This window comes from Conger conger, chromosome 12 (assembly GCF_963514075.1).
Source record: "Conger conger chromosome 12, fConCon1.1, whole genome shotgun sequence".
Classification (NCBI taxonomy): Eukaryota; Metazoa; Chordata; class Actinopteri; order Anguilliformes; family Congridae; genus Conger; species Conger conger.
This window is the reverse complement of record NC_083771.1, coordinates 7,213,255-7,236,030: the sequence shown is the minus strand read 5'-3', so window position 1 is coordinate 7,236,030 and position 22,776 is coordinate 7,213,255. Positions and strand designations below refer to the sequence as shown.

The following is a 22,776-nucleotide window of genomic DNA, read 5'->3' as shown; positions in this document are numbered from 1 at the left end:
TAGATTGATGACGAGCTAGCTATAGTTAGGTAAACTATCAGGCTAATGTTTTGTGTATATATCTTAGTTAGCTAGGTAACTGAATATTATTTATTACGCCAGCTCTATTTAAACAATGGTTGCACCAAATTCAGCAGTGCAAGCTAACTAGCTCGCCACTAAATTAATGTTAGCTAATTTTGCAGCTGTGTACAATAGCTAAATTAGCTAGCTAATGAAGTTCTCAAATTTGACAGCTATCGCTAATCTCACTGTGAATACCTAGTTGGATGTCTCTGCTCATTTGGTTGTATAGTTTCATCTTGCTCATTTATTTGCATTTGGAACGCTTCGGGTTATTCGATTCCAACACTGGATTTCCATTAACATTAACTTAGATCTTATAAGTTAGCTAAATTATAATGTCGCACATTTTGCGGAAGCTTCTTTCACGCAGGTTGCAGGCCAGGGGGCTGGTTAGTGTGTAGCGAATACTAGGGATGTGTCGACAACAGGCGGATTTCAACCCATACGTATGCGTTCTTGCAAGTTTTTGGGCTAGGATAAAAAAACTAATGCACAGCTTAATGTTGTGAGAAGAGATGTGAAAACGCATAAATTCTGGAGCTGTCCTGGAGAATAATCTTGAAATCTGTTGTACACGAACGAATATAGAGCACCTTAAGCATGCAGCTCACACGCCGACGGTAAAGTTTATTAAGTTTAATGCTATGCACACACCTGCGTGTCGCGTTTACACCACGGGTCACTGGGCATTGCAAAAGCTGTATATGTGATTTGATTTAAGTTTCAGCGATGCTAACATGAAGCTTTTCCAAATTGAAGACTGAAGAATGAATGCATGCGTTTCTATTTGGTGCTAATATTTTTTTCGGGTTCAGTCCCGGGATGGAGTAGCTCAGTCTAGATGTGTGCAGTTTGATAGACTAACGTTAAATATCACCGTGGAGAGATCTCGTTGACCTATTAGAAAGTTATCTGGAAGATGGGGTTGTTTATGCATTTTAATTTAAATGTTGCAATGCGGACTGTATTATCTCTATCAAACCCAGATTGCTTACATTTCACTCTTTAAGCTGTGTTTGTGAGTGCAGCTTTGTTTTCGCGGGTCGCACAGAACTCACGGTGCTGAGGTGTGTCCCATGAATAAAACTCAAGCCAACTGAGCGTTAAACTTCAGAAACCTGCTTGAGCACCAGTAGCATTTTCTGAACGCCTGGAGAAAGTACTGTATACACGATGCATAAACATTTATCTCGTTATTTATGTTGCCTCTATATTCATTGCGTGTGTGTGCCTTCACACATTTACCCCTTTGATTAAGTGCCATTTCGTGATAAAATACAGTAGTTTGAACTTTCTAGGTAGGTTCTTGGGCTGGTCATGAAAGAGGCAGATAAACTATCCTAAAATGCAGTGGTTTTCCTCTGGTTTTGACATCAAACATAGTTTTATGGCCTGGTGGTCTCAACAAATAGTGTGTGTAAAAGAGATTAGACTGGACCAGCTAGGGTCAGTATTTGGGCATCTTCTGACAAGAAGGAAATCTCTGCCAGGTCCCATGGGTTTTGATGACTGAGGATATTCATTGCCGTTTAAGTGTAAGGGCTGAGAGAAGGTGGAGGGCAGCTGAGAGAGGGACTCCATTCCTCTCTTTAGGGAAATTTGGAGCGGCACTGCAACCGTTGTTCTGATTGGCTGATATGCATGTCTGGACACTCTGATTGGCTGCTGTGCATGCTTAGGCCTCTGATTGGCTCCTGTGCATGTCTGAGGGCTCTGATTGACTGTAGCTTACCATGTTTAAAAAGGTGGAACTGGCTTCCCTGCTTTGGCTAACAGCATCAGACTGTAATCTTTTGAATGAATGACTGTCTGTAAACAAGCCACCCCTTTTTCAGTTACTTATCGGCCTCCAAAACCAAATCCATTCTTCTCAGAGATTGCAGGCTTTTTACCTTAAGTATGAAAAGATACTCCCGATTGCCGATTGGGCCTTCTCATTATAATGGTCACACTCTTGACCTGGGTAAGACCATAGTCTTACTTATTAGGATTGTAGTAAAAAAAAAAAAAAAAAAAAAACTCTCTGGTCATCTCATAAGCTTTGACTTGTCGTTACTCATCCTCGTTTAAAAACATTACTCGGCGAGATCCCCCTGTATCACACCTGCTGTCAGAGACGGCTTTTATGCTCCATTACTGGATTCTCCATTGGCCCCTCTAGAGCCTCATTCAGCTGATTAATTGGTCTACTTTCGACTCACTCTGCACTTGAGTCCTTGATGGCATAGCTCCATTCAGAGTATAATTGTCCAACTTTACAAGTAGTACACCTTGAATAAATGGGTAGAGAGAGAAAGAGCGTAGGAAAGGTGGAACAGCAATAATTGCACAGACTTCAGTAAAAAGAAATATTTTATCATGAAATACAATGAAGCTGTTAAGATTGCAAGAGCCATATATTTCTCTGCTATTATATCTGAAAATAAGTATTCCAGAGTTTTGTTTGGCAGTATTGATTGTATAGTCAATCCTTTGTATAATGTAAATTGTCATTCATCTAATTTCGTGTGTGAGAATTTACATTGACAAGGTTAATAACACAAGGTTTCAGATTCCGATCTCAAACTTTGATTTAAATGTCAGAGTTCCTTAGATTACGGTAAATTTACAGCTTCACAGTACCATCCTATTTCACAATGTCTGTGGTGCAGCCCCTAGTGCAGAACCATTGCCTAGGCTCTTCCATCCTTAGCAAGGATTGGCCAATTTCCGAACTTCCTTTTTCAAGCTAAATTTCTTGAGAAAATTAAGTAGACCGTTGCTTAATTTTCAGAGCAGAAATTGCCTTTTGCAAAATTCAGGTCAGGTTTTCTCCTCAAACAGCCCTGGTTTGAGTAGTACATTTATTGCTAATAAATGCTGATTCTAACAGATCTATTATTTTATGCCTTGCTTACTGCAGCTTTTGACACTGTTGATTATGTGATATTAATGGCAACATTAAGAACCTGGTTTGGCTTTGAAGACTGGTTTGGATTTTAAATTCCTATCAGTCTACTTAGCAATTGGTGAAACTGTGTCTTATATTACTCCTATTATCTGTGGAGTACCACAGGGGTCTGTTTTAGGTCCAGTTTTGCCCTCAGTTTATATGTTTATATTGCTGGCGCAATAGTATTTACAGAAGGGATATCTCCTTTCATTGCTATGCAGATGATAGCCACCCAGTGAGCTCTTTATTAGATATTTATCTATTTATGACTTATTTATTAAACTTCTGCTGCTGTAGCCTATCCACTTAAGAGGTTTGACACGTGTGTTCAGAGATGCTCTTCTGCATACCACTGTTTTAAGGTGTGGTTATTTGCGTTACTGTCACCTTCCTGTCAGCTTCGACCAGTCTGGCCCTTCTCTGACTTCATTGACAAGCCGTTTTTGCCTGCAGAACTGCTGCTCACTAGATGTTTTTAGTTTTTTGTTTCTCTGCAAACTGTAGTGCATGAAAATCCCAGGAGATCACACTTTTCTGCGATACTCAACCCAATACTGGCACCAACAATCATTCCACGGTCAAAGTCACTCAGATCACATTTCTTCCCCATTCTGACATTTGGTCTGAAAAAGAGCTGGACCTTGCATGCTTTTATGCATTTAGTTGCTGCCACATGATTGGCTGATATTTGCCGTAATCATTTTTCATTCATGTTCTGTCGCTGCGTTGTTTGTTTTTTCGATGCTTTGAAAGTTAAGTATGAAAAGTGCTTGTTATTATTAGGCCACAGTATGTCACACACTGAGATCAGTCAGAGAGAGAGACCGAGGGGTCCCTTCAGTCAAAGCAGAAAGCGAAAGGCTTTACCTTCAAAGCCTGCAGCGACTTCAAGGCCTGTTACCACAAAGTTGCAGCTTTAAATGTCTTCCTACTATTTTTGGGGTCCATGGCTTTTTGGGTTTGAGTTTCAGGCTGGCCTTTATCTCCAAGGTGAATCCCTAAACTGAGGACCCCCCTCCCCCCCATCCCTCCCCTTTCCATACCAGTTCTGCTGCATACCATCTCAGGCAGGCCGATATAGCAAGCCCCTGCATGCATCGGTTGCCTTGGTTCATAAAAATGTGCGCTCACCCTCCTTTCTGAGGAAACTGCTGCCATCTTGGCTCCACCCAGCTGGGTGTCGCACGCATTGGCCAGGTTTCCTTACCGTCATATCAGGGAGCACATCTCTGCGTAGAGAAAACAGGACAAGCAGCCTGACACTCTAAAATATTTATTTGCATGTTTGTCTTTTTAATTAAAAAAACCCCTGAAATATCCAGTTTCATTATTTCTCATCAATATTCATGGAGTGTGGCTCTTAAGAGCTCTGTCTGTAATGTCAGATGATTTATTAATGTTATGAATTTCCCTTCCTGATAGAGCGTGTTGGGACAAAAAGTGCTCCATTAATTCAAGTTGTAACATTGGGAGGCAGACAACAGTGGAATATTAATGAGAGAATTATTTTGGGTGCTGAAACCTCGGTGTGGATTGTTTGATGTGTGTGTGTGTGTGTGTGTGTGTTTGTGTTTGTGAGAGACTGGGAATGGGAGTGGGAGTGTTGCGGGGTGGAGGGGGTTGGGGTACTCTCAGCCGAATTCTCTGGCCTTCACACCCAGTGTCAGCTGGGTTGGGACATCCCGAAGTTCGTATCACTTTCACCCCGAAGTGCAGATCTCTAACAGCCGTACAGCTGTGCAACATACAATGTGTGTGGGCAGGTCTGAGCGTGTGTGCTTGTGTCTGTGTGTGCGCGCATGTGTCTGCTTATGTTTAAGTTTGTGTGTGTGTGTGTGTGTGTGTGTGTGTGTGTGTCTGCGTGCGTGCGTGCATGCGTGTGTGTGTGTGTGTGTGTGTGTGTGTGTGCATTCCATCTGCGTGGGTCTGCGCGTGCATGCTTGTGTCTGTGTCTGTGTCTGTCTGTTGACATGAAGCCGGACTGATACTGCATGTACACCGTGGTTGGGCAGTGCACAGGCTGTGTGTGTGTGTCTGTGTGTGTCTGTGTGTGTCTGTGTGTGTCTGTGTTGGCATGAAGGGGGACTGATACTGCATGTGTACCCTGGTTGGGCAGTGTACAGGCTGTGGGTTGTGGGGCAGTGTATGGGAGAGCTCCTGAAAAAGCATGAATACGTGAGACCCCCCCCAGACCGCCCCCCCCCCCCCCCCCCCTTGCTGTCTCACCGCTAACCTAAATACCGTCTGAAGATCACATCTGCCTGAATGTGTGAAACGCAGACACCTGCCAAGCCCTGCCAGGCCATCAGCCAGTATGTGTGTGAGCTGAATTTAATTCAGCTTCACTTCTACAGCCCTTTTTACTGAGACACTGCCATAACAACGCTTTACAGTGGAAATACAAAGTGAGCAAAAAAACAGACCTGACCCCAAAAAACAAGCAATTCAGGTAAAAAAAAACAAAAAAAAAACACAGAAGTGGCAAGAAAAAATCTGGAGAGGAACCCAGCGATAGAGTGGGAGCCCGTCTTCCGCTGCACAGCCTGGTGTAATAGTTAATGTCAAATGCTAACCGTATTGTAGTGTGTGATTTAGCAGAGCAGACCATAAACTGGATTGGGCCGGTTGAGCCAATATTCTGGGTCCAAAACATTTAAAGCCATGCAATGGGAGTAACATCTTATAAATAAATAATCATTTAGCCGACGCATCATTTTTTTACATCTAAATTGACTTGCAGTTGAATTGACTAAGCAGGGGACAATGCAGGGTTGAGGGCCTTGCTGAAGGGCCCAACAGCTGTGCAGATGTTATCGTGGCTTCACCGGGGCTTGAACCGCCAACCGTCTGGGTCCCCAGTCATGTACTTTAACCACTGGGCTGCAGGCTGCCCCACACATAGACAATACTGAAATTTAAGTCTCCCGGTGAAGAGTCATGCTCCAGACTTGCACGCTCGCATTTCTGAATTCTTGTACAGGTTCCCAAGTGGTCACATTCTGTACTATTTGGCGACGGTTGGTGGAATCGGATAATAAAGCCTTATAGTACTCCAGCCCAGAGTTTAGAGGCCCGGTACCAGTTTGCCAGCATTCTGCGGGGAGATCTTCCTCAAGTTCTACGTGTTCCTTGGGTGAACAACTCTTGTGATTATTCATGTGGGTCTGAAAGTAGAGATCGGAATCGATGGGCATGCCAGAGTTTTTAACAATCGCAAAGCCATCTACAGTAGATTTAAAGAGAAGATAAAGAATCTCTCCTCTTTAAGAATAAATATTTTATTTAGGGCATACTACCAATATCACAGTCTTGAATTCAGTAAGTGGAAATGTTTGGTCATCCAGGCTATGCTGTGCAACTTAATTTGGTTTTACTGATTTTATGAAGTTGTGTGTGATCTGCCCAGAAGTGGTAGTTAACGCCATATCTGCTTAAAAACTCCCCAAGGGGGAGCATAGGGGAAAAAAAGCTAAGGACCAGAACAGATTCTTGTGGTACTCTAAAGTTTGCCTTGAGTAGCCCGATTGTCTTTTTAATCTGATTTTAAAAAAGATGTTGTTTTTTTCAATGTTTTTCTGTACAGTCCAATGCATATTTACTTTCTTTTGTGTACTCTTACAAGGTGTGATTGACAGTTTAAAGCAGGGGTACTGGGCTGGTCTGTGTGTTGGTTTTTATTCCAAGCAGTTACCTCAGTTTTAGTTTTCTGACTTCTGGTTCACTCCTGTGCTTTTTACATTCGATTAATTTGCACAAAAAATAAAGAATCAAACATAATTTTATAAAATTTGTGCGGGAGAGGAAGGAAACCCATAGGGGCTTACAAGAGTCCTCCCCTAAATTATCCCCAAACAAACGCTGGCAAACAAAAAGCAAATATTAAACTTAATACATAAAAATATATAGTTATAGAAACTTGAAATTGTACTTCAGCTCAGTAGAATCTTTAGGATACACTGGCACTCTGCTGCTTTGGCTGGTGCTTATGCAAAGATCAGCTCCTGGTATGATTGAGCTAATTAAACTCTAAAATGGCAGTAAATCCTGAAATGGATCCGAAAGATCGTTTAAAAGTGAAGGGCAGTTTGCCCAGCTGATTGATGTGAAGATTGTGTCTGGTCTTTGTCTCTCTGTGTTTTAAAAAGCCGGGGGGAAAAGCACGGTCATGGATTTCTGTAAAAGGCTTAATCCAGTGATCTGATCCTGTTACTGTTAATATCCATTTAGAGCGGAATGTCTGTTTCAGATTAAGAGGGCTATAATCCCAGCTTTTTCTCTCCTTTTCAACGACGGCCATACGGCGTTCCTAAGAGGCCAGCTCTGAACTGAAAATACCCTTTTCTGCTTTCCCGTTCGGCAGTCTCACGTAAAGGCTACATAACGGGGTGCGAAATACTCGCGGCGTCTGGCAAAGACCTGGCAGTCCAGCTTCCCCGCTCACTCGAACACACCCTCGGATATTCACACCCACTGCCCACATCGGCTGAGGAGCTAAGAGCGCTCGCCCGGACGAGCCGATTGGTGGTTTGCACGGCAGCCTTTCGCCGTTGGTGTGTGAACGGCTGAGTGTGAGGCGTCAACTGTGAAGCGCTTTGCATGAAAACGCTACATAGACGCAGTCCGTTTTCCATCCGTTTACACCAAATACGGCCGGCCGCCCCACACGTCAGTGAGGGAGGCAGCCGGCCAGCGGGTCTGTTTGAGTCTCCTCACGCAGGGGTAGCGGTGCAGGTCCTCTGGTCCGTCTGTCGCCTGATGATGATGTCAGCGTCTGCGATGGCTGCGCATGCGGTCATGCTGCTTGTGCTGGTGGTCTGCAGCGGGATAAGACGACAAACCAGGTTTCCACGCTGAAATGGGCCGAAAAATACAATAGGCCAGGAGTGAGGACCACTGGGCAGGGGGACAGCGGTCTATCAGTGTGTGCTGCCTGGTGTGTGTGTGTGTGTGTGTTGAGTGGTATCTGTGTTTGCTGCGGTGTGTGTGTTGCCCGTTGTGCATTGCTGAGTGTAGGCCTCTCGGTGTGTGTGTGTGTGTGTGTGTGTGTGTGTGTGTGTGTGTTGGACTATGGCAGGCTATAGTGTGTGTCTGCTGCATGGTGTGTGTGCGTGCGCACACTGCCTGGTGTGTGTGTGTTAGTTGGTGTTGGACTATGGCAGGCTATTGTGTGTGTGTGTGTGTGTGTGTGTGTGTGTGTGTGCGCGCACACTGCCTGGTGTGTGTGTATTGGTTGGTGTTGGACTATGGCAGGCTATTGTGTGTGTGTGCTGCATGGTGTCTGTGTGCGCACACTGCCTGGTGTGTGTGTGTTGCGTGGTGCTTGACTGTGGCAGTCTGTTGTGTCTGTATGTCTGTATGTCTATGTATATGTGTGTATGTGTGTGTGTGTCTGTGTGTGTCTGTATATGTGTGTGTGCGTGTGTGTGCGTGTGTGTGCGTGTGTGTGCGTGTGTGTGCGTGTGTGTGCGTGTGTGTGCGTGTGTGTGCGTGTGTGTGCGTGTGTGCGCGTGTGTGCGCGTGTGCGCGTGTGTGCGCGTGCGTGCGTGTGCGTGCGTGCGTGTGCGTGCGTGTGCGTGCGTGTGCGTGCGTATATGTGTGTATATGTGTGTATATGTGTGTGTCTGTGTGTGTCTGTGGCAGGCAGGCAGTGTGTGCATGCGCTCGTGCGTGTGTGTGTTGCATGGTGTTGGACTGTGGCAGTCTGTTGTGTCTGTGTGTCTGTTGTGTATGTGTATGTGTATGTGTGGGGCAGGCAGGCAGGCAGTGTATGCATGCGCGCGTGCGAGTGTGTGTTGCGTGGTGTTGGACTGTGGCAGTCTGTAACTGGAGCTCCCTCTGCACCACTCTGCATGTGTAATTACTCCGCCCTCATGCATGATTAAAGCCCCTCCCTTCCTGCCAGGCCGCCGCCCCCTGACGTCAGAACTCATGACATTTGTTGCTAGGGATCAATGATTTTATTAATTTTTAATGGGAGCTCTTACAAATATATTTCTTTTATTTATTTCATTTGAATGAGGCCTTTGAAATTGTGTATGTGTATGTGAAAATGGAAAAAATTAACTTATGAATCATTGTATGCTTTGTGTGTTTACTGTGTAACTTGGCTGCCATTTTTGGCCTGGTCTTCCTTGGAAAACAGGTTTTGAATCTGGGACTCAAATAAAGGCTTCATGAAATAAATAAAATTGTGGGAGTGCTATAACTGCCACTGTATACAGTGCATACAGTGTGTGACAGCTTGTGTGAGAGTTTTATGTGTGGTTACGTACATGTTCACATGCATAGGCTTGTTTGTCTTTAAAAAATAATCTGTAAGTACAGTATTCCTTTGAGTGCCAGTCACACACATAGGTAAGGGCTTCCGTTATGTGGTCTGAGGGCTGTCCTGACCCACACACGAGGCCACACTATTCACAGATGGCTGTACAAGTGTGTTTATTCCGTAAGGTGAACAGTCAGCCAGTCAGTTGTTCTTCCTCGTAGAGAACTGTGCCACAAACCGATTCATTATAACGGTCTTGCTCACACTGAGACTTCATCCCCAAAGTGTGTGACCTGCTTTTGTTTGTCTCCTCCTGACAGACAGACAGATGAGCGATTTAGAAGGCTCCCCAAAGCGAGGGCTAGCTGTCAGCTTTTTGGCACTGCTGCCGACTGCAAGATGGTTACCACTGTTTCCATGGAAACGGCTGAATGTTAGGTGACAAGAACAGGCCTTGAGTCCTTTTAGACTCTGTGGGTTGAGCGTCGGGCGTCGGATGCGGTGTGAAGCCCACTCTTCAGAACCTCAAGGGCCTCTGCTTCAGCCACCAGGTAGAGGCTGAGATTTCTGCCAGGTTTTAGCCGTTCTCAGTCGGACACGTTTTGGGGGGTCCGGTCAAATCCCACAAATTTGAATCTTGTCGGGATGTGGGGCAGGTGTAAGCGAGTGCGAGACTGAGCAGAGTCTGCTGGGTGCTGCTGCGCTAACCAAGAGGGCCAGTAGGCGAGGTTTGCCATTTCTGAGAGTATTTTATAGGTTCCGATGCACCAGAAAAGATCCGTAAAGCGTAGAAAAAAACATTAGAATCCAAAACGATTACATAGTTCACCCAGGTCTGGTCAGAGGTGCGATCCAGCCACATTCTCAGTCCCGAACCTAGTCCTGATGGTCTTAATATACGTCGAAACTGAAGTTAGAGCAGCACTATCTTCCGTGATATGACGTATACACAGGTGCATTAATGGCATTTGGCAGACACTCTTATCCAGAGCGACATACAGTTAATTCGACTAAGACAATCCTCCCCTGGAGCAATGTTGGGTGAAATCCAGAGCGACATACAGTTAATTCGTCTAAGACAATCCTCCCCTGGAGCAATGTTGGGTGAAGGGCCTTGCCCGAGGGCCCAATGGCTGTATTGTGGCTACACCAGGGATCGAACCACCGACCTTGCGTGTCCCAGTCATGTACCTAAACCACTACGCTGCAGGCCGCCCCAAATCTTTCGGGGGGGGAATCATGGCCTTGAAAAGAGCTTCAAATTTGATGTTTGGTGATCTTTTTCCTTTTCTAAATGCAAATGACTGCACAGGTGACACATAGTGCCTTTTGCTTCATTTTGACTCGGTTGGGACAAGCTCCGTTGGATTATGTCACGATTTTCCACTATCTGTTCCACAATGTTACGTGTGTGCCCCACTACGCAGACACGGCAGACGTGCAGGATAGGAAGTCAGGTATTCTGATCTGTTCGGCCATCTTAAAGTGTTGGTGGTTGTGGGCTCATCCAGGTGTTGGCAGGACATTCCACGTGAAGACGGCACTCTGAACGCAGTAATGCTTATGTTTAACTCCTGTTTCATTGTGCTGATGGTGTTCACGTAGGGTGCCCATAGAGTGTCTTCAGGAGAGCGTCGGGTCCATGCGTTCAGGCCTGTGCATGTGAACTGTGCAGGAATGTCTGAACGCCTCTTTGTGGTCTGTGGGCGGAGCCCTCGTGCTTTCCTCTCCGATTTGCAGCCGTAACTGCCCCCCTGGTAATGATGTAATAATTGGTAATTGGGGTGAGTAATGTGATCGTTGATAACGGCTATTTCCGTGTAACTGCGTAATGACACAGTGGTGTGTGTGTGCGTGTGTGTGTGCGTGTGCGTGTGCGTGCGAAAGAGAGACGGGGAGGTCTGTGTGAGTGCTAGAGAGAGAGAGAGAGAGAGAGGTGTGAGTGAGAAAGGGAGATGTTTGTGTGTGTGTGAGTGAGTGAGAAAGGGAGCTGAGAGACTGCGAAAGGGGGTGAGAAAAGGAGGTGTGTGTGTGCTCCCGCCCGCAGAGCGTGATCTGAGCTCTGTGCCTCTGTAATGGTTATGGTTCCTCTCTGTACGTGGCCTCTCTTCCAGGACAATGCTGACGGTTTGTCTGGAACCCAAAGTAGCCATTTTAATTCCAGATTGGAGATGATTCTGTTGTGCTGGTCTCCACTGTGGGGGAAATGGAGAGAATGAGCATCAGGCAGACGCACAGAGCAGGATACGACCTCAGAACTGCCAGACGAACTGCACTGGCTGGGCTTTTCTGTGCTGTTCAGACAAGCGTTGGGTACTGATGTGCAATCTACCTTGGTCTTCATCCTTTTGATTTGTGGGCTTAACAGGAGCTGACTCTACTCCAGGACTGTGCATTGCGACACTATTTTGTGTGCCTTTACAAAATCTATGATTTGGTGTGCAGTGGTGAGCGAGTGAGGGTGATTTGGTGATTTGGTGTGCAGTGTTGAGAGAGTGTGTGATTTGGTGTGCAGTGGTGAGAGAGTGAGGGTGATTTGGTGTGCAGTGGTGTGAGAGTGAGGGTGATGTGGTGATTTGGTGTGTAGTGGTGGGTGAGTTAGGGTGATTTGGTGTGCAGTGATGAGAGAGTGTGATTTGGTGTGTAGTGGTGAGTTGGGGTGATTTGGTGTGCAGTGGTGAGAGAGGGAGGGTGATTTGGTGTGCAGTGGTGTGAGAGTGAGAGTGAGGGTGATGTGGTGATTTGGTGTGTAGTGGTGGGTGAGTGTGATTTGGTGTGCAGTGGTGAGAGTGTGTGATTTGGTGTGCAGTGGTGAGTTGGGGTGATTTGGTGTGCAGTGATGAGAGTGTGTGATTTGGTGTGCAGTGGTGAGAGAGTGTGTGATTTGGTGTGCAGTGGTGAGAGTGTGTGATTTGGTGTGCAGTGGTGAGAGAGTGTGATTTGGTGTGTAGTGGTGAGAGAGTGTGATTTGGTGTGCAGTGGTGAGAGAGTGTGTGATTTGGTGTGCAGTGGTGAGTTGGGGTGATTTGGTGTGTAGTGGTGAGAGAGTGTGATTTGGTGTGCAGTGATGAGAGAGTGTGATTTGGTGTGCAGTGGTGAGTTGGGGTGATTTGGTGTGCAGTGGTGAGAGAGTGTGTGATTTGGTGTGCAGTGATGAGTTGGGGTGATTTGGTGTGCAGTGGTGAGAGAGTGTGTGATTTGGTGTGCAGTGATGAGTTGGGGTGATTTGGTGTGCAGTGGTGAGAGAGTGTGTGATTTGGTGTGCAGTGATGAGTTGGGGTGATTTGGTGTGCAGTGGTGAGAGAGTGTGTGATTTGTTGTGCAGTGATGAGTTGGGGTGATTTGGTGTGCAGTGGTGAGAGAGTGTGATTTGGTGTGCAGTGGCGACGGTGAGAGTGATATTTGCTGTGAGTGTGACTCATCTCGCCTTTTGCTCCAGGTTATTTGCCAGGCAAATTCAAGCCGTTTGTGCAGATTTCCCTACATGCAAATCTGCATCCTGTGCAGGTGCTCCAGCTGTCCCTCTCTCTCCACGTCTATACATCTGTGTGAGTGTGTGTGTGTGTCTCTGTGTCTCTCTGTGTGTCTCTGTGTCTCTCTGTGTCTCTCTGTGTCTCTGTGTGTGTGTGTGTGTGTGTGTGTGTGTGTGGGGGGGGGGGGTGGTGTGGGGGTGGTGTGGGGGTGTGTGTGCACATTGTCCTAAATGTTGTTTACCTTGTAAATAAGTCTTGCAGGTTTATTAAACCTGTTTAGTGAGGAAGACCTTCTGGCATCTGTTCTGAATTGAACCAGTTCTTCGATCTGATGAAGCACGGGGTACTTTGGCGTCGTGCCAAGCTACCATTAAAGGAGAAAAGCGGAACAAAGCTAACACACTGTATGGCAGCATTGGCGTCTATTTGGCCTGTGGTGCTGTTCAGTGTTCATGCTCCCTATAAATATGCTGACATTGATTATTATTTTGATTGATCTGTATATTTCTACAGCTACAGTATTTAAGTTCATAATGTTAATGATATAGAAATCTGTCTGATAATGGTGCATTTAAAGAGCAAAGAAACACAGCTAGCCATGTTGTGCACCTGTATTTATGGACATTTATTCTCGAGCACAATTGTGTATTTTCTGTAGGCTATGGCGACAGTGGCTCAGGCAGTAAGAGTAGTCGTCTGGCGGTCGGAGGGTTTTCCGGTTTGATCCCCCGCCTGGGCTGTGTCGAAGTGTCCCTGAGCAAGACACCTAACCACGTCAACCCCTAAATGCTCCTGTCGTGCTGGTTGGTGCCTTGCATGGCAGTCAATCGCGTTGGTTTGAGTGTGTGTATGAATGGGTCAATGGTATTTTGGATAAAGGCGCTATATTTCCATCCATCCATTATCTGAACCCGCTTATCCTGAACAGGGTCGCAGGGGGGCTGGAGCCCATCCCAGCACACACTGGGCGAAAGGCAGGAATACACCCCAGACAGGTCGCCAGTCCATCACAGGGCACACACACCATTCACTCACACACTCATACCCACGGCCAATTTAGACTCTCCAATCAGCCTAACATTCATGTCTTTGGACTGTGGGAGGAAACCGGAGTACCCGGAGGAAACCCACGCAGACACGGGGAGAACATGCAAACTCCGCACAGAGAGGCCCCGGCCGACGGGGATTCGAACCCAGGACCTCCTTGCTGTGATGCGGCAGTGCTACCCACTGCACCATCCGTGCCGCCCTGGCGCTATATTTAATACCATAAATAAATACCAACCATAATATAGCATCCTCCTAAGTAGAGCACGCCAGACAGCCTTTGCTAATGCTCCACGTTCTAATGGCTGTAGGCCCAGGCGTGTGTGTGCTGGACATGGACAGGGCGGAGTTGGATCCCTGTTAGTGTGTGACCGCACCTTTAAAGTGCGTTCACACACTCTCTCCTCAGACGGAAGCGTCGAAACAACCCGGAGAAATACCGTAACCTTGACCCTGGCCGCTGTTCTCGCTGCCCTCGGCCATGTTACCCAATTGTTAAGCGTTTTGGATAAAAGCGTTATATATAAATCCAGTCCGTTTACCATTTCATCTGTGATCTGACGGTCCTCCCTCCCTCCCCAGCCGTGCCGTACCCCCCCACCACACGCCTCTCCATGAAGGAGCTGTACGAGGAGGGCAAGCCCAGGGTGGAGGTGCTGAAGACCCACCTGGTGAAGGAGGGCCGTCTGGAGGAGGAGGCAGCCCTCCGCATCATCAATGACGGGGCGGCCATCTTACGCCAGGAGAAGTGCATGCTGGAGGTGGAGGCTCCAATCACAGGTACCGTACGCAGTCATATGACCCGCTCTGCTCCAATCACATGTACCGTACATAGTCACGTGATCTGCTCTGATCCAATCACGCTCTCATGACCGGTACACTGGTCACACCTCATTCTGCCACATGCAGTACATTACACTGGAATTTAAACATGCTGACCGATGAACCAGACACTGTGATTGGCTCAGATCAGTGATGACGGCTTCCTGTAAACAATGTGTGGTGATGTCTACAGGCACTGTGATTGGTGTGTGGTGATGTCTACAGGCACTATGATTGGTGTGTGGGGATGTCTACAGGCACTATGATTGGTGTGTGGTGATGTCTACGGGCACTGTGATTGTTGTGTGGGGATGTCTACGGGCACTGTGATTGGTGTGTGGGGATGTCTACGGGCACTGTGATTGGTGTGTGGGGATGTCTACGGGCACTGTGATTGTTGTGTGGGGATGCCTACGGGCACTGTGATTGGTGTGTGGGGATGTCTACGGGCACGGTGATTGGTTCTGATGAGTGATCACTGCTTCCTCTCCCCAGTGTGTGGAGATGTCCATGGGCAGTTCTTCGATCTGATGAAGCTCTTTGAGGTGGGCGGGTCCCCCAACAACACGCGCTATCTGTTTCTGGGAGATTATGTGGACCGGGGATACTTCAGTATTGAGGTGAGTGTGTGCGTGAGAGAGAAAGAGAGAGAGAGTGGTCCTCACCTTCAAACAGGAGTGTCTGTGTGTTTGTCTGTGTGTCTGTGTGTGTGAGTGATTCTTCACCTTCAAACAGGAGTGTGTCTGTGTCTGTGTGTGTCTGTGTGAGTGATTCTTCACCTTCAAACAGGAGTGTGCGTGCGTCCGTGCGTGTGTATGAGAGTGAGTGATTCTTCACCTTCAAACAGGAGTATGAGTGTGTGCGCGTATGCATGTTCCCTGTGTCTCGCCTCAGTCAGAGACGCAGTACCTGTCTCTGCCAGTGGGGGCGCCAGAGGGGTGGCAGTGTTTATGATTGAAGTCTCTGAGCCCCTGTTTCACTGCGGCCCCTCTCTCTGAGCCCCCACATGGGGGTCCCTGGCCCCTCAGAAGTCTCGGAGCCCCCCCCCCGGGATCATAGGAGACCGTGGGAGAGGCCAAAATGTCAGGACCCAGCCCTTTAAGCCCTCTGGGGGGTGGTGTTCCCTCCTACGCCCCCACACATGCAGGGCAGGGCTCTACACTAACTGAAATTTACCAGTAGTGACTATTGGAAATGAAGGAAGCTACTGCTGCATTGAAATACTCTTTGTAAGGTTTTTTTTAATGCAAGACTGATGAGGTGCAATTAGTCATTAAAGAGCTGCCTTCCGCAGGTTGAGTTGCACTGATGTAGCCGTTACTATGGTACCCCAATGTGCAATTCACACCCGTGCAAGCACAGATATAAATCGGCTACATATATTTTTACTCTCATATACAGGAAAAATGTACTGTTGAGCCCAGGGAGTGGGAGCAGGATAATGGGGTGAGAGAGAGAGAGAGGGACCAGGATAGTGGATGAGAGAGGAAAGGAGGGTGCAGGATAGTGAAAGAGAAAGAGAGGGTATACTGGAGGGGGGTGTGATAGTGTGGTTATGAACACGAGGCCTCCTTTTACAGAGTATGAATCTGATAAAGGCTCTTTCAGCCAACCCCAGTGTTACCGGCTTACATTGCCCATATCAGGCTGAGGAATGTGTGCTGACTGGGTCATATGGCCGAGGGCAGAGCTAACAGCGGCCTGCCTCAAGGTCAGAGTATTTCTCCTCGGCTGGTGGTTTTGACACCTCCATCTTGAATGCGCTTTAAAGGTGCGTTCACACACTAACAGTGTTACAACACTGCTCTGTCTGTGTCCAGCACACACACGCCTGGGCCTACAGCCATTAGAACGTGGAGCCTTAGAGCATTGGCCCTGTCTGGCCTGCTCTACTTACGAGGAGGCTACTTTACAATTATTTAGCTGACGCTTTCATCCAAAGCTGCTTACAATTGATTAGACTGAGCAGAGGACTATTAAATTTGGTTGGATTTTGATTGGCTGTCGATGTCATGCAGTTGTAAAGAATCACCCTGAAAGTCCTTCCAAGATAATTTGGTCACTGTTGTCGCCATAGTCGCGGTGTAGCCGTTCATTTGAGTTAGAATGTTATAGTTATCGTTCTTGGTGTGGACGGGTCTCCTCTGTTCGCATCCAACAGACGGCAAATAAACCGCCCAATTCATGGGCGGGCCAGTTCACATTTTTCAGAATGAGTTTAGTGTTATCATCATATGTCGGGTTAGATGCAGAAGTATTGGGACTGTTGTGTCAAATTGGGTGTTTTTGTACCTTTTGTACCTTTGTACGAATCAAACGGTTCTTAAGAGGCAGCGTGTGCGGAAGACCCAGTCAGAGGCTACCCTTGCAGGTGTAACCCTCTCATCAACACCAAGAACAGAACGACTGGAATTTGCCAAGAATTGTAAGCCTGGGAGTTTTGGAGAGATGAGAAAATGGGTCTCTAGCAGAGTGATGGATGGATGGAGGGGTGAAAGTGAAGAAAGAGAGGGACTGTTCTCGGCCCTAAGCTCGCTGCTTCTTCTGTCCGGCTTGTGGAGGCAGGGTGCAGGCTGGGGCAGTGATGGCAGCAACTGAAGTGTGCAGAAATGTATTGTCTGTTTTTTGTGGCTTCATAATCACGGTTTGATTTGATTAATAAAGAGGACCCACCCTGCATGCTCTAACCCACCTCCCATCTTCCTCTCCCCCCTCCCCCCTCTCTCTCTCTCTCTCTCTCTCTCCCTCTCCCTCCCCCTCTCTCTCACAGTGTGTTCTGTACCTGTGGACCCTGAAGATCAACCATCCCACCACACTCTTCCTGCTCAGAGGGAACCACGAGTGCCGACATCTCACAGAGTACTTCACCTTCAAACAGGAGTGTGAGTATGTGTGTGCGCGCGTGTGTGTGTGTGTGTGTGTGTGTGTGTATGTGTGTGTGTGTGTGAGTGTGAGAGTCTGTGTCTGTGTGAGAGTCTGTGTCTGTGTCTGTCTGTGTCTGTGTGACTCTGTCTGTTTGTCTGTGTGTGCGTGACTGTCTGTTTGTCTGTGTGTGCGTGACTCTGTCTGTTTGTCTGTGTGTGCGTGACTGTCTGTTTGTCTGTGTGTGCGTGACTCTGTCTGTTTGTCTGTGTGTGCGTGACTCTGTCTGTGTGTGTGAGTCTGTGTGACTGTCTGTTTGTCTGTGTGTGCGTGACTGTCTGTTTGTCTGTGTGTGCGTGACTCTGTCTGTTTGTCTGTGTGTGCGTGACTCTGTCTGTGTGTGTGAGTCTGTGTGACTGTCTGTTTGTCTGTGTGTGTGTGACTCTGTGTCTGTGTGCAATAGTGGTGCTTCACCTTCAAACAGGAATGTGATTACGTGTGAGAGAGAGAGGTGTAATTCTCTTTCTAGAGGAGTGTGAGTGTATGTGTGTGATGTACTTAAACTTCAGACATTTAGTAGAATTGTGTAATTACTATCAGCCCTTGAAATTACTGTGGCAGCATCCCCCCCACCACTGTAGACATCACCCTTCCTGCTTCCAGTGTGAAACTGCGGCTTCTAGAGAAAGATCGAGAGAGATAGAGAGAGCACAAAATATGTCTTAATGTCTTCCATCCTGAAACGGAAATGCATGTTTTCAGACCCAAATCAATGACCCACGAGATTCATAAAAACGTTTTCATCATGTATTAATTTCCTCTACACTCAAGCAACGATAGTCACTTTGCCATTCACGCTGGCATGTTGACTTCATATTTCTGTGAAACTGCTCTATAATTTTAACTATTATTTCTGAACCTACATTTGTTTTGTTTTTTTGTCAGGCAGTAGAGACTTGCCATTCTCAAATATAATGTATGAGGAAATGACCGACCATAAAACCGCAGTTGCGTTTCAAAACCAGGTGTACATTTCGATCAGGCCTTATTTCACTCTGTTATGAGGATAAAGTTTCAGGAAGTTAAAAATGCTCTTTCTGAATACGAGGATTTATATTTCCTTACAGGACACATGAATGCAACAACAATATCTTGTTTGTTTTTCCTGTTTGTGTAATAAAATACGAACCTTACGTGTTAGTTATAAATTATATATTTATGTATCCACTATATTTGCCATTATAACCATTGGAATATAACCAATTTCCATCTGGTACTCTGTTGATTTATTTTATTTACAGGGCTCTGTTAATGTGCAATTATTTACATTTACATTTACATTTTTGTCATTTGGCAGACACTTTTAATCCAAAGCGACTTACAAGTGCATAGGTTCTACCATTAGTCAAAGCGTCACATCCATAACTAGTAAAATACACATGGAATGCTGTTCTAAACATATAGTCATCATCATAAGTGCAATTTTTTTTTTCTTGTTTTTTTTTTTTGGGTTAGACAAGGATAGGGATATCAGAAAGGGGGGGGGGCGGGGGAAATCAGGAGGGAGGACTAAGGTAGAGTTTGAAAAGGTGTGTTTTGAGTCTGCGTCGAAATAGGGGGAGGGATTCTGCTGTCCTGACAGTGGTAAGCAAGTCATTCCACCACTGAGGAACCAGAATGGAAAACAGGCGTGAATGTGCAGCTCGACCGCCAGGTGCCCGTAGAGAGGGAACCATAAGGCGACCAGAGCTGGCAGACCGGAGTGGTCTAGCTGGGGAGTAGGGAGTGATTAAGGATTGTATGTAAGGTGGGGCAGTCCCCTTAGCAGCCTGAAATGCCAACACTAGGTACAGTGCAACATGTATTGAATTTACTGATTGTCAAACGACTGCATAAAAATTCAATACCTAGGGATATGGTTTGGATTAACATTGTAGGTACAGTGTGATAATGAAAACGTACATTATTTGTTACGCTGTGTTGACACATATTAGTTGGAATCAGAGCGCTAAAATGTTAAGTGTAACCTGAAGTTATGGATGCCAGGACTGATAGCCCATGACATTCACAAGACAATTTTGAGCTTCTCTATAATGTAAAAAAATAAATACTTTTCTAAAATAATATTTTGATCTTCAATGGAAACAAAAAAAACCCCATGTATTCTGGGTTATTATAGCATAGTAGGGGCATGCTAAACTTAGACCAAACAAAACATCCTATAAGTTCATTATAGCATTGACTCACACTCAACTCAAATGTCAATGTTGTGCTCAAAACATTTTAATATGTAATGAATAGAATATAATTGTAGAATTTAGGGAAATCTGTGTCGATATTTCCTGGGGAAGGATCCCCAGACTCCCATGTTCATTCACGTTCCTTGCCATGTCATGCCAATAAAGCACTTTGCATTTGAATTTGAGAGAGATAGAGAATGAAGAGGGGAGAGACATGGAGAGAAAGAGAGAGTGAGGGAGATGAACTTGTGGTTTTGGAAATTCATCTGGGGTTTTTATTTCAGTTTAACCTTTATGGTCCCTTGAGATATAATCTATTTTTTTCGAGAGATTCAAGATAAAAACATTCCTCTGAGAATAGAAATCTGTTGGAGCAGAAATTTGCTGCTGGTTGTATTCTGAGGGAGGGTGGGGGTGTAGTGTTTTGTATAAGGATGTCCGCATTCTTAGTGTATGGCAACACCATCCTTTGGCCTGTCTTGCGGTGGAGCATGTGAGCACAGAGGGGAGGGGAGGAGGGATGATTGATTACGTCATAGACATTAATAAATAGAAGCAATAGTCCAGTGTTGTCTCACACTGTTCGGGTCCCATCACAGTCCCATCACAGATCCAGCTTGCTGTAACTGCTATTTTATTATCATGTGAGCAAATTACTTGGAACCATTGTTTCCTAAAGACCAGCAAAGGTATATAAAAATAAACCATATATGACTCAAGTGCTACTCAATTCTTCCCTGACTTCTTTAAACTTTTTACTTGTACTTCCCTTCCATGCAATAGGGTTGTGTTCTTTACTCAGCTAATCTGAGAGCTGACCAATGGCAGTGCTGATTGCTGTCTGTTCTTCCTGCAGGTAAAATAAAGTATTCGGAGCGCGTCTATGATGCCTGTATGGATGCGTTCGACTGCCTGCCCCTCGCCGCCCTCCTAAATCAGCAGTTCCTGTGTGTCCATGGCGGTCTGTCCCCCGAAGTCAGCTGCTTAGACGACATCAGGAAAGTAAGAGTCACGTCTGCTTAGACGACATCAGCATGAAACTGAAAATCTGTTGCTTAGAGACGACATCAGGAAAGTAAGTCATTGCTGGTCAGACGACATCAGAAAGTAAGAGTCACGTCTGCTTTGATGACATCAGCAGGGAAGTAAGAATCTGCTCCTTAGACGACGTCAGAAAAGTAAGGGTCTCTGTTGCTTGGAGCAGCGTCCCTTACCGCCGTGACTCTCTCCAGTTGGACAGGTTTAAGGAGCCGCCAGCCTTCGGGCCCATGTGTGACCTCCTGTGGTCCGACCCGGGGGAGGACTACGGCAGCGAGAAGACCGCAGAACACTTCAGCCACAACAGCGTGCGTGGCTGCTCCTACTTCTACAGGTACGCTCTGTCCACCTCTCCTTCGCCCCTTCCCTTCCACCCACTCTGGCTCCCCCTCTCATCTCCCCCTCTCTCTCTCTCTCTCTCTCTCCCTCTCTACAGTTACCCGGCAGTATGCGACTTCCTGCTGAATAATAACTTGTTATCAGTAATAAGAGCCCATGAAGCCCAGGATGCGGGGTGAGTGCATTTGAGCTCTCTGTGTGTCTGAGCTACAAAGCTCTGTGTGTGTGTGTGTGTGTGTGTGTGTGTGTGTGTGTGTGTGTGTGTGTGAGAGAGAGCGTGAGCTCTGTGTGTGTGTGTGTGTGTGTGTGTGTGTGTGTGTGTCTGTGTGTGTGTGTGTGTGTGTGTGTGTGTGTGTGTGTGTCTGTGTCTGAGCGCTCTGTGTGTGTGTGAGCTCTGTGTGTGCGTGTGTGTCTGAGCGCTCGGTGTGTGTGTGTGTGTGTGTGTGTGTGTGTGTGTGTGTGTGTGTGTGTGTGACCTCTGTGTGTGTGTGTGTGTGTGTGTGTGACCTCTCTGTGTGTGTGTGTGTGACCTCTGTGTGTGTGTGTGTGACCTCTCTGTGTGTGTGTGACCTCTCTGTGTGTGTGTGACCTCTGTGTGTGTGTGACCTCTGTGTGTGTGTGACCTCTCTGTGTGTGTGTGACCTCTCTGTGTGTGTGTGACCTCTCTGTGTGTGTGTGACCTCTCTGTGTGTGTCTGACCTCTGTGTGTGTGTGTGTCTGACCTCTGTGTGTGTGTGTGTGTGTGTGTGTGTGTGTGACCGACCTCTCTGTGTGTGTCTGACCTCTCTCTGTGTGTGTCTGACCTCTCTCTGTGTGTCTGACCTCTCTGTGTGTGCGTCTGACCTCTCTGTGTGTGCGTCTGACCTCTCTGTGTGTGCGTCTGACCTCTCTGTGTGTGCGTCTGACCTCTCTGTGTGTGCGTCTGACCTCTCTGTGTGTGCGTCTGACCTCTCTGTGTGTGTCTGACCTCTCTGTGTGTCTGACCTCTCTGTGTGTCTGACCTCTCTGTGTGTGTGTCTGACCTCTGTGTGTGTGTGTGTGTGTGTCTGACCTCTGTGTGTGTGTGTGTGTGTGTCTGACCTCTGTGTGTGTGTGTCTGACCTCTGTGTGTGTGTGTGTGTCTGACCTCTGTGTGTGTGTGTGTGTGTGTGTGTGTGTGTGTGTGTGTCTGACCTCTGTGTGTGTGTGTCTGACCTCTGTGTGTGTGTGTGTGTGTGTGTGTGTGTGTGTGTGTGTGTGTGTGTGTGTGTGTGTGTGTGTGTCTGTGTCTGAGCGCTCTGTGTGTGTGTGAGCTCTGTGTGTGTGTGTGTGTCTGAGCGCTCGGTGTGTGTGTGTGTGTGACCTCTGTGTGTGTGTGTGTGTGTGTGTGTGTGTGTGTGTGTGTGACCTCTCTGTGTGTGTGTGTGTGTGACCTCTGTGTGTGTGTGTGTGTGTGTGACCTCTCTGTGTGTGTCTGACATCTCTGTGTGTGTCTGACCTCTGTGTGTGTGTGTGTGTCTGACCTCTGTGTGTGTGTGTGTGTCTGACCTCTGTGTGTGTGTGTGTGTGTGTGTGTGTGTGTGTGTGTGTGCGCGCGTGTGACCTCTCTGTGTGTGCGTCTGACCTCTCTCTGTGTGTGCGTCTGACCTCTCTGTGTGTGCGTCTGACCTCTCTCTGTGTGTGGCTGACCCTTGTGTGTGTGTGTGTGTGTGT

At 46.9% G+C, this 22,776-nt stretch overlaps 1 protein-coding gene across 2 annotated transcripts in view; it reads left to right on the top strand.

The window, feature by feature from the left end:
• Positions 1-22,776, top strand: part of ppp3ccb (protein phosphatase 3, catalytic subunit, gamma isozyme, b) — a 34,410-nt gene that overhangs the window by 940 nt on the left and 10,694 nt on the right. For both annotated transcript variants that reach the window (XM_061262502.1, XM_061262501.1), the window contains exons 2-7: positions 14,366-14,563; positions 15,101-15,225; positions 17,376-17,487; positions 20,564-20,709; positions 20,940-21,079; positions 21,182-21,259. In XM_061262502.1, the coding sequence (XP_061118486.1) occupies positions 14,366-14,563; positions 15,101-15,225; positions 17,376-17,487; positions 20,564-20,709; positions 20,940-21,079; positions 21,182-21,259 (799 nt within the window). The remainder of the gene's footprint in view (positions 1-14,365; positions 14,564-15,100; positions 15,226-17,375; positions 17,488-20,563; positions 20,710-20,939; positions 21,080-21,181; positions 21,260-22,776) is intronic.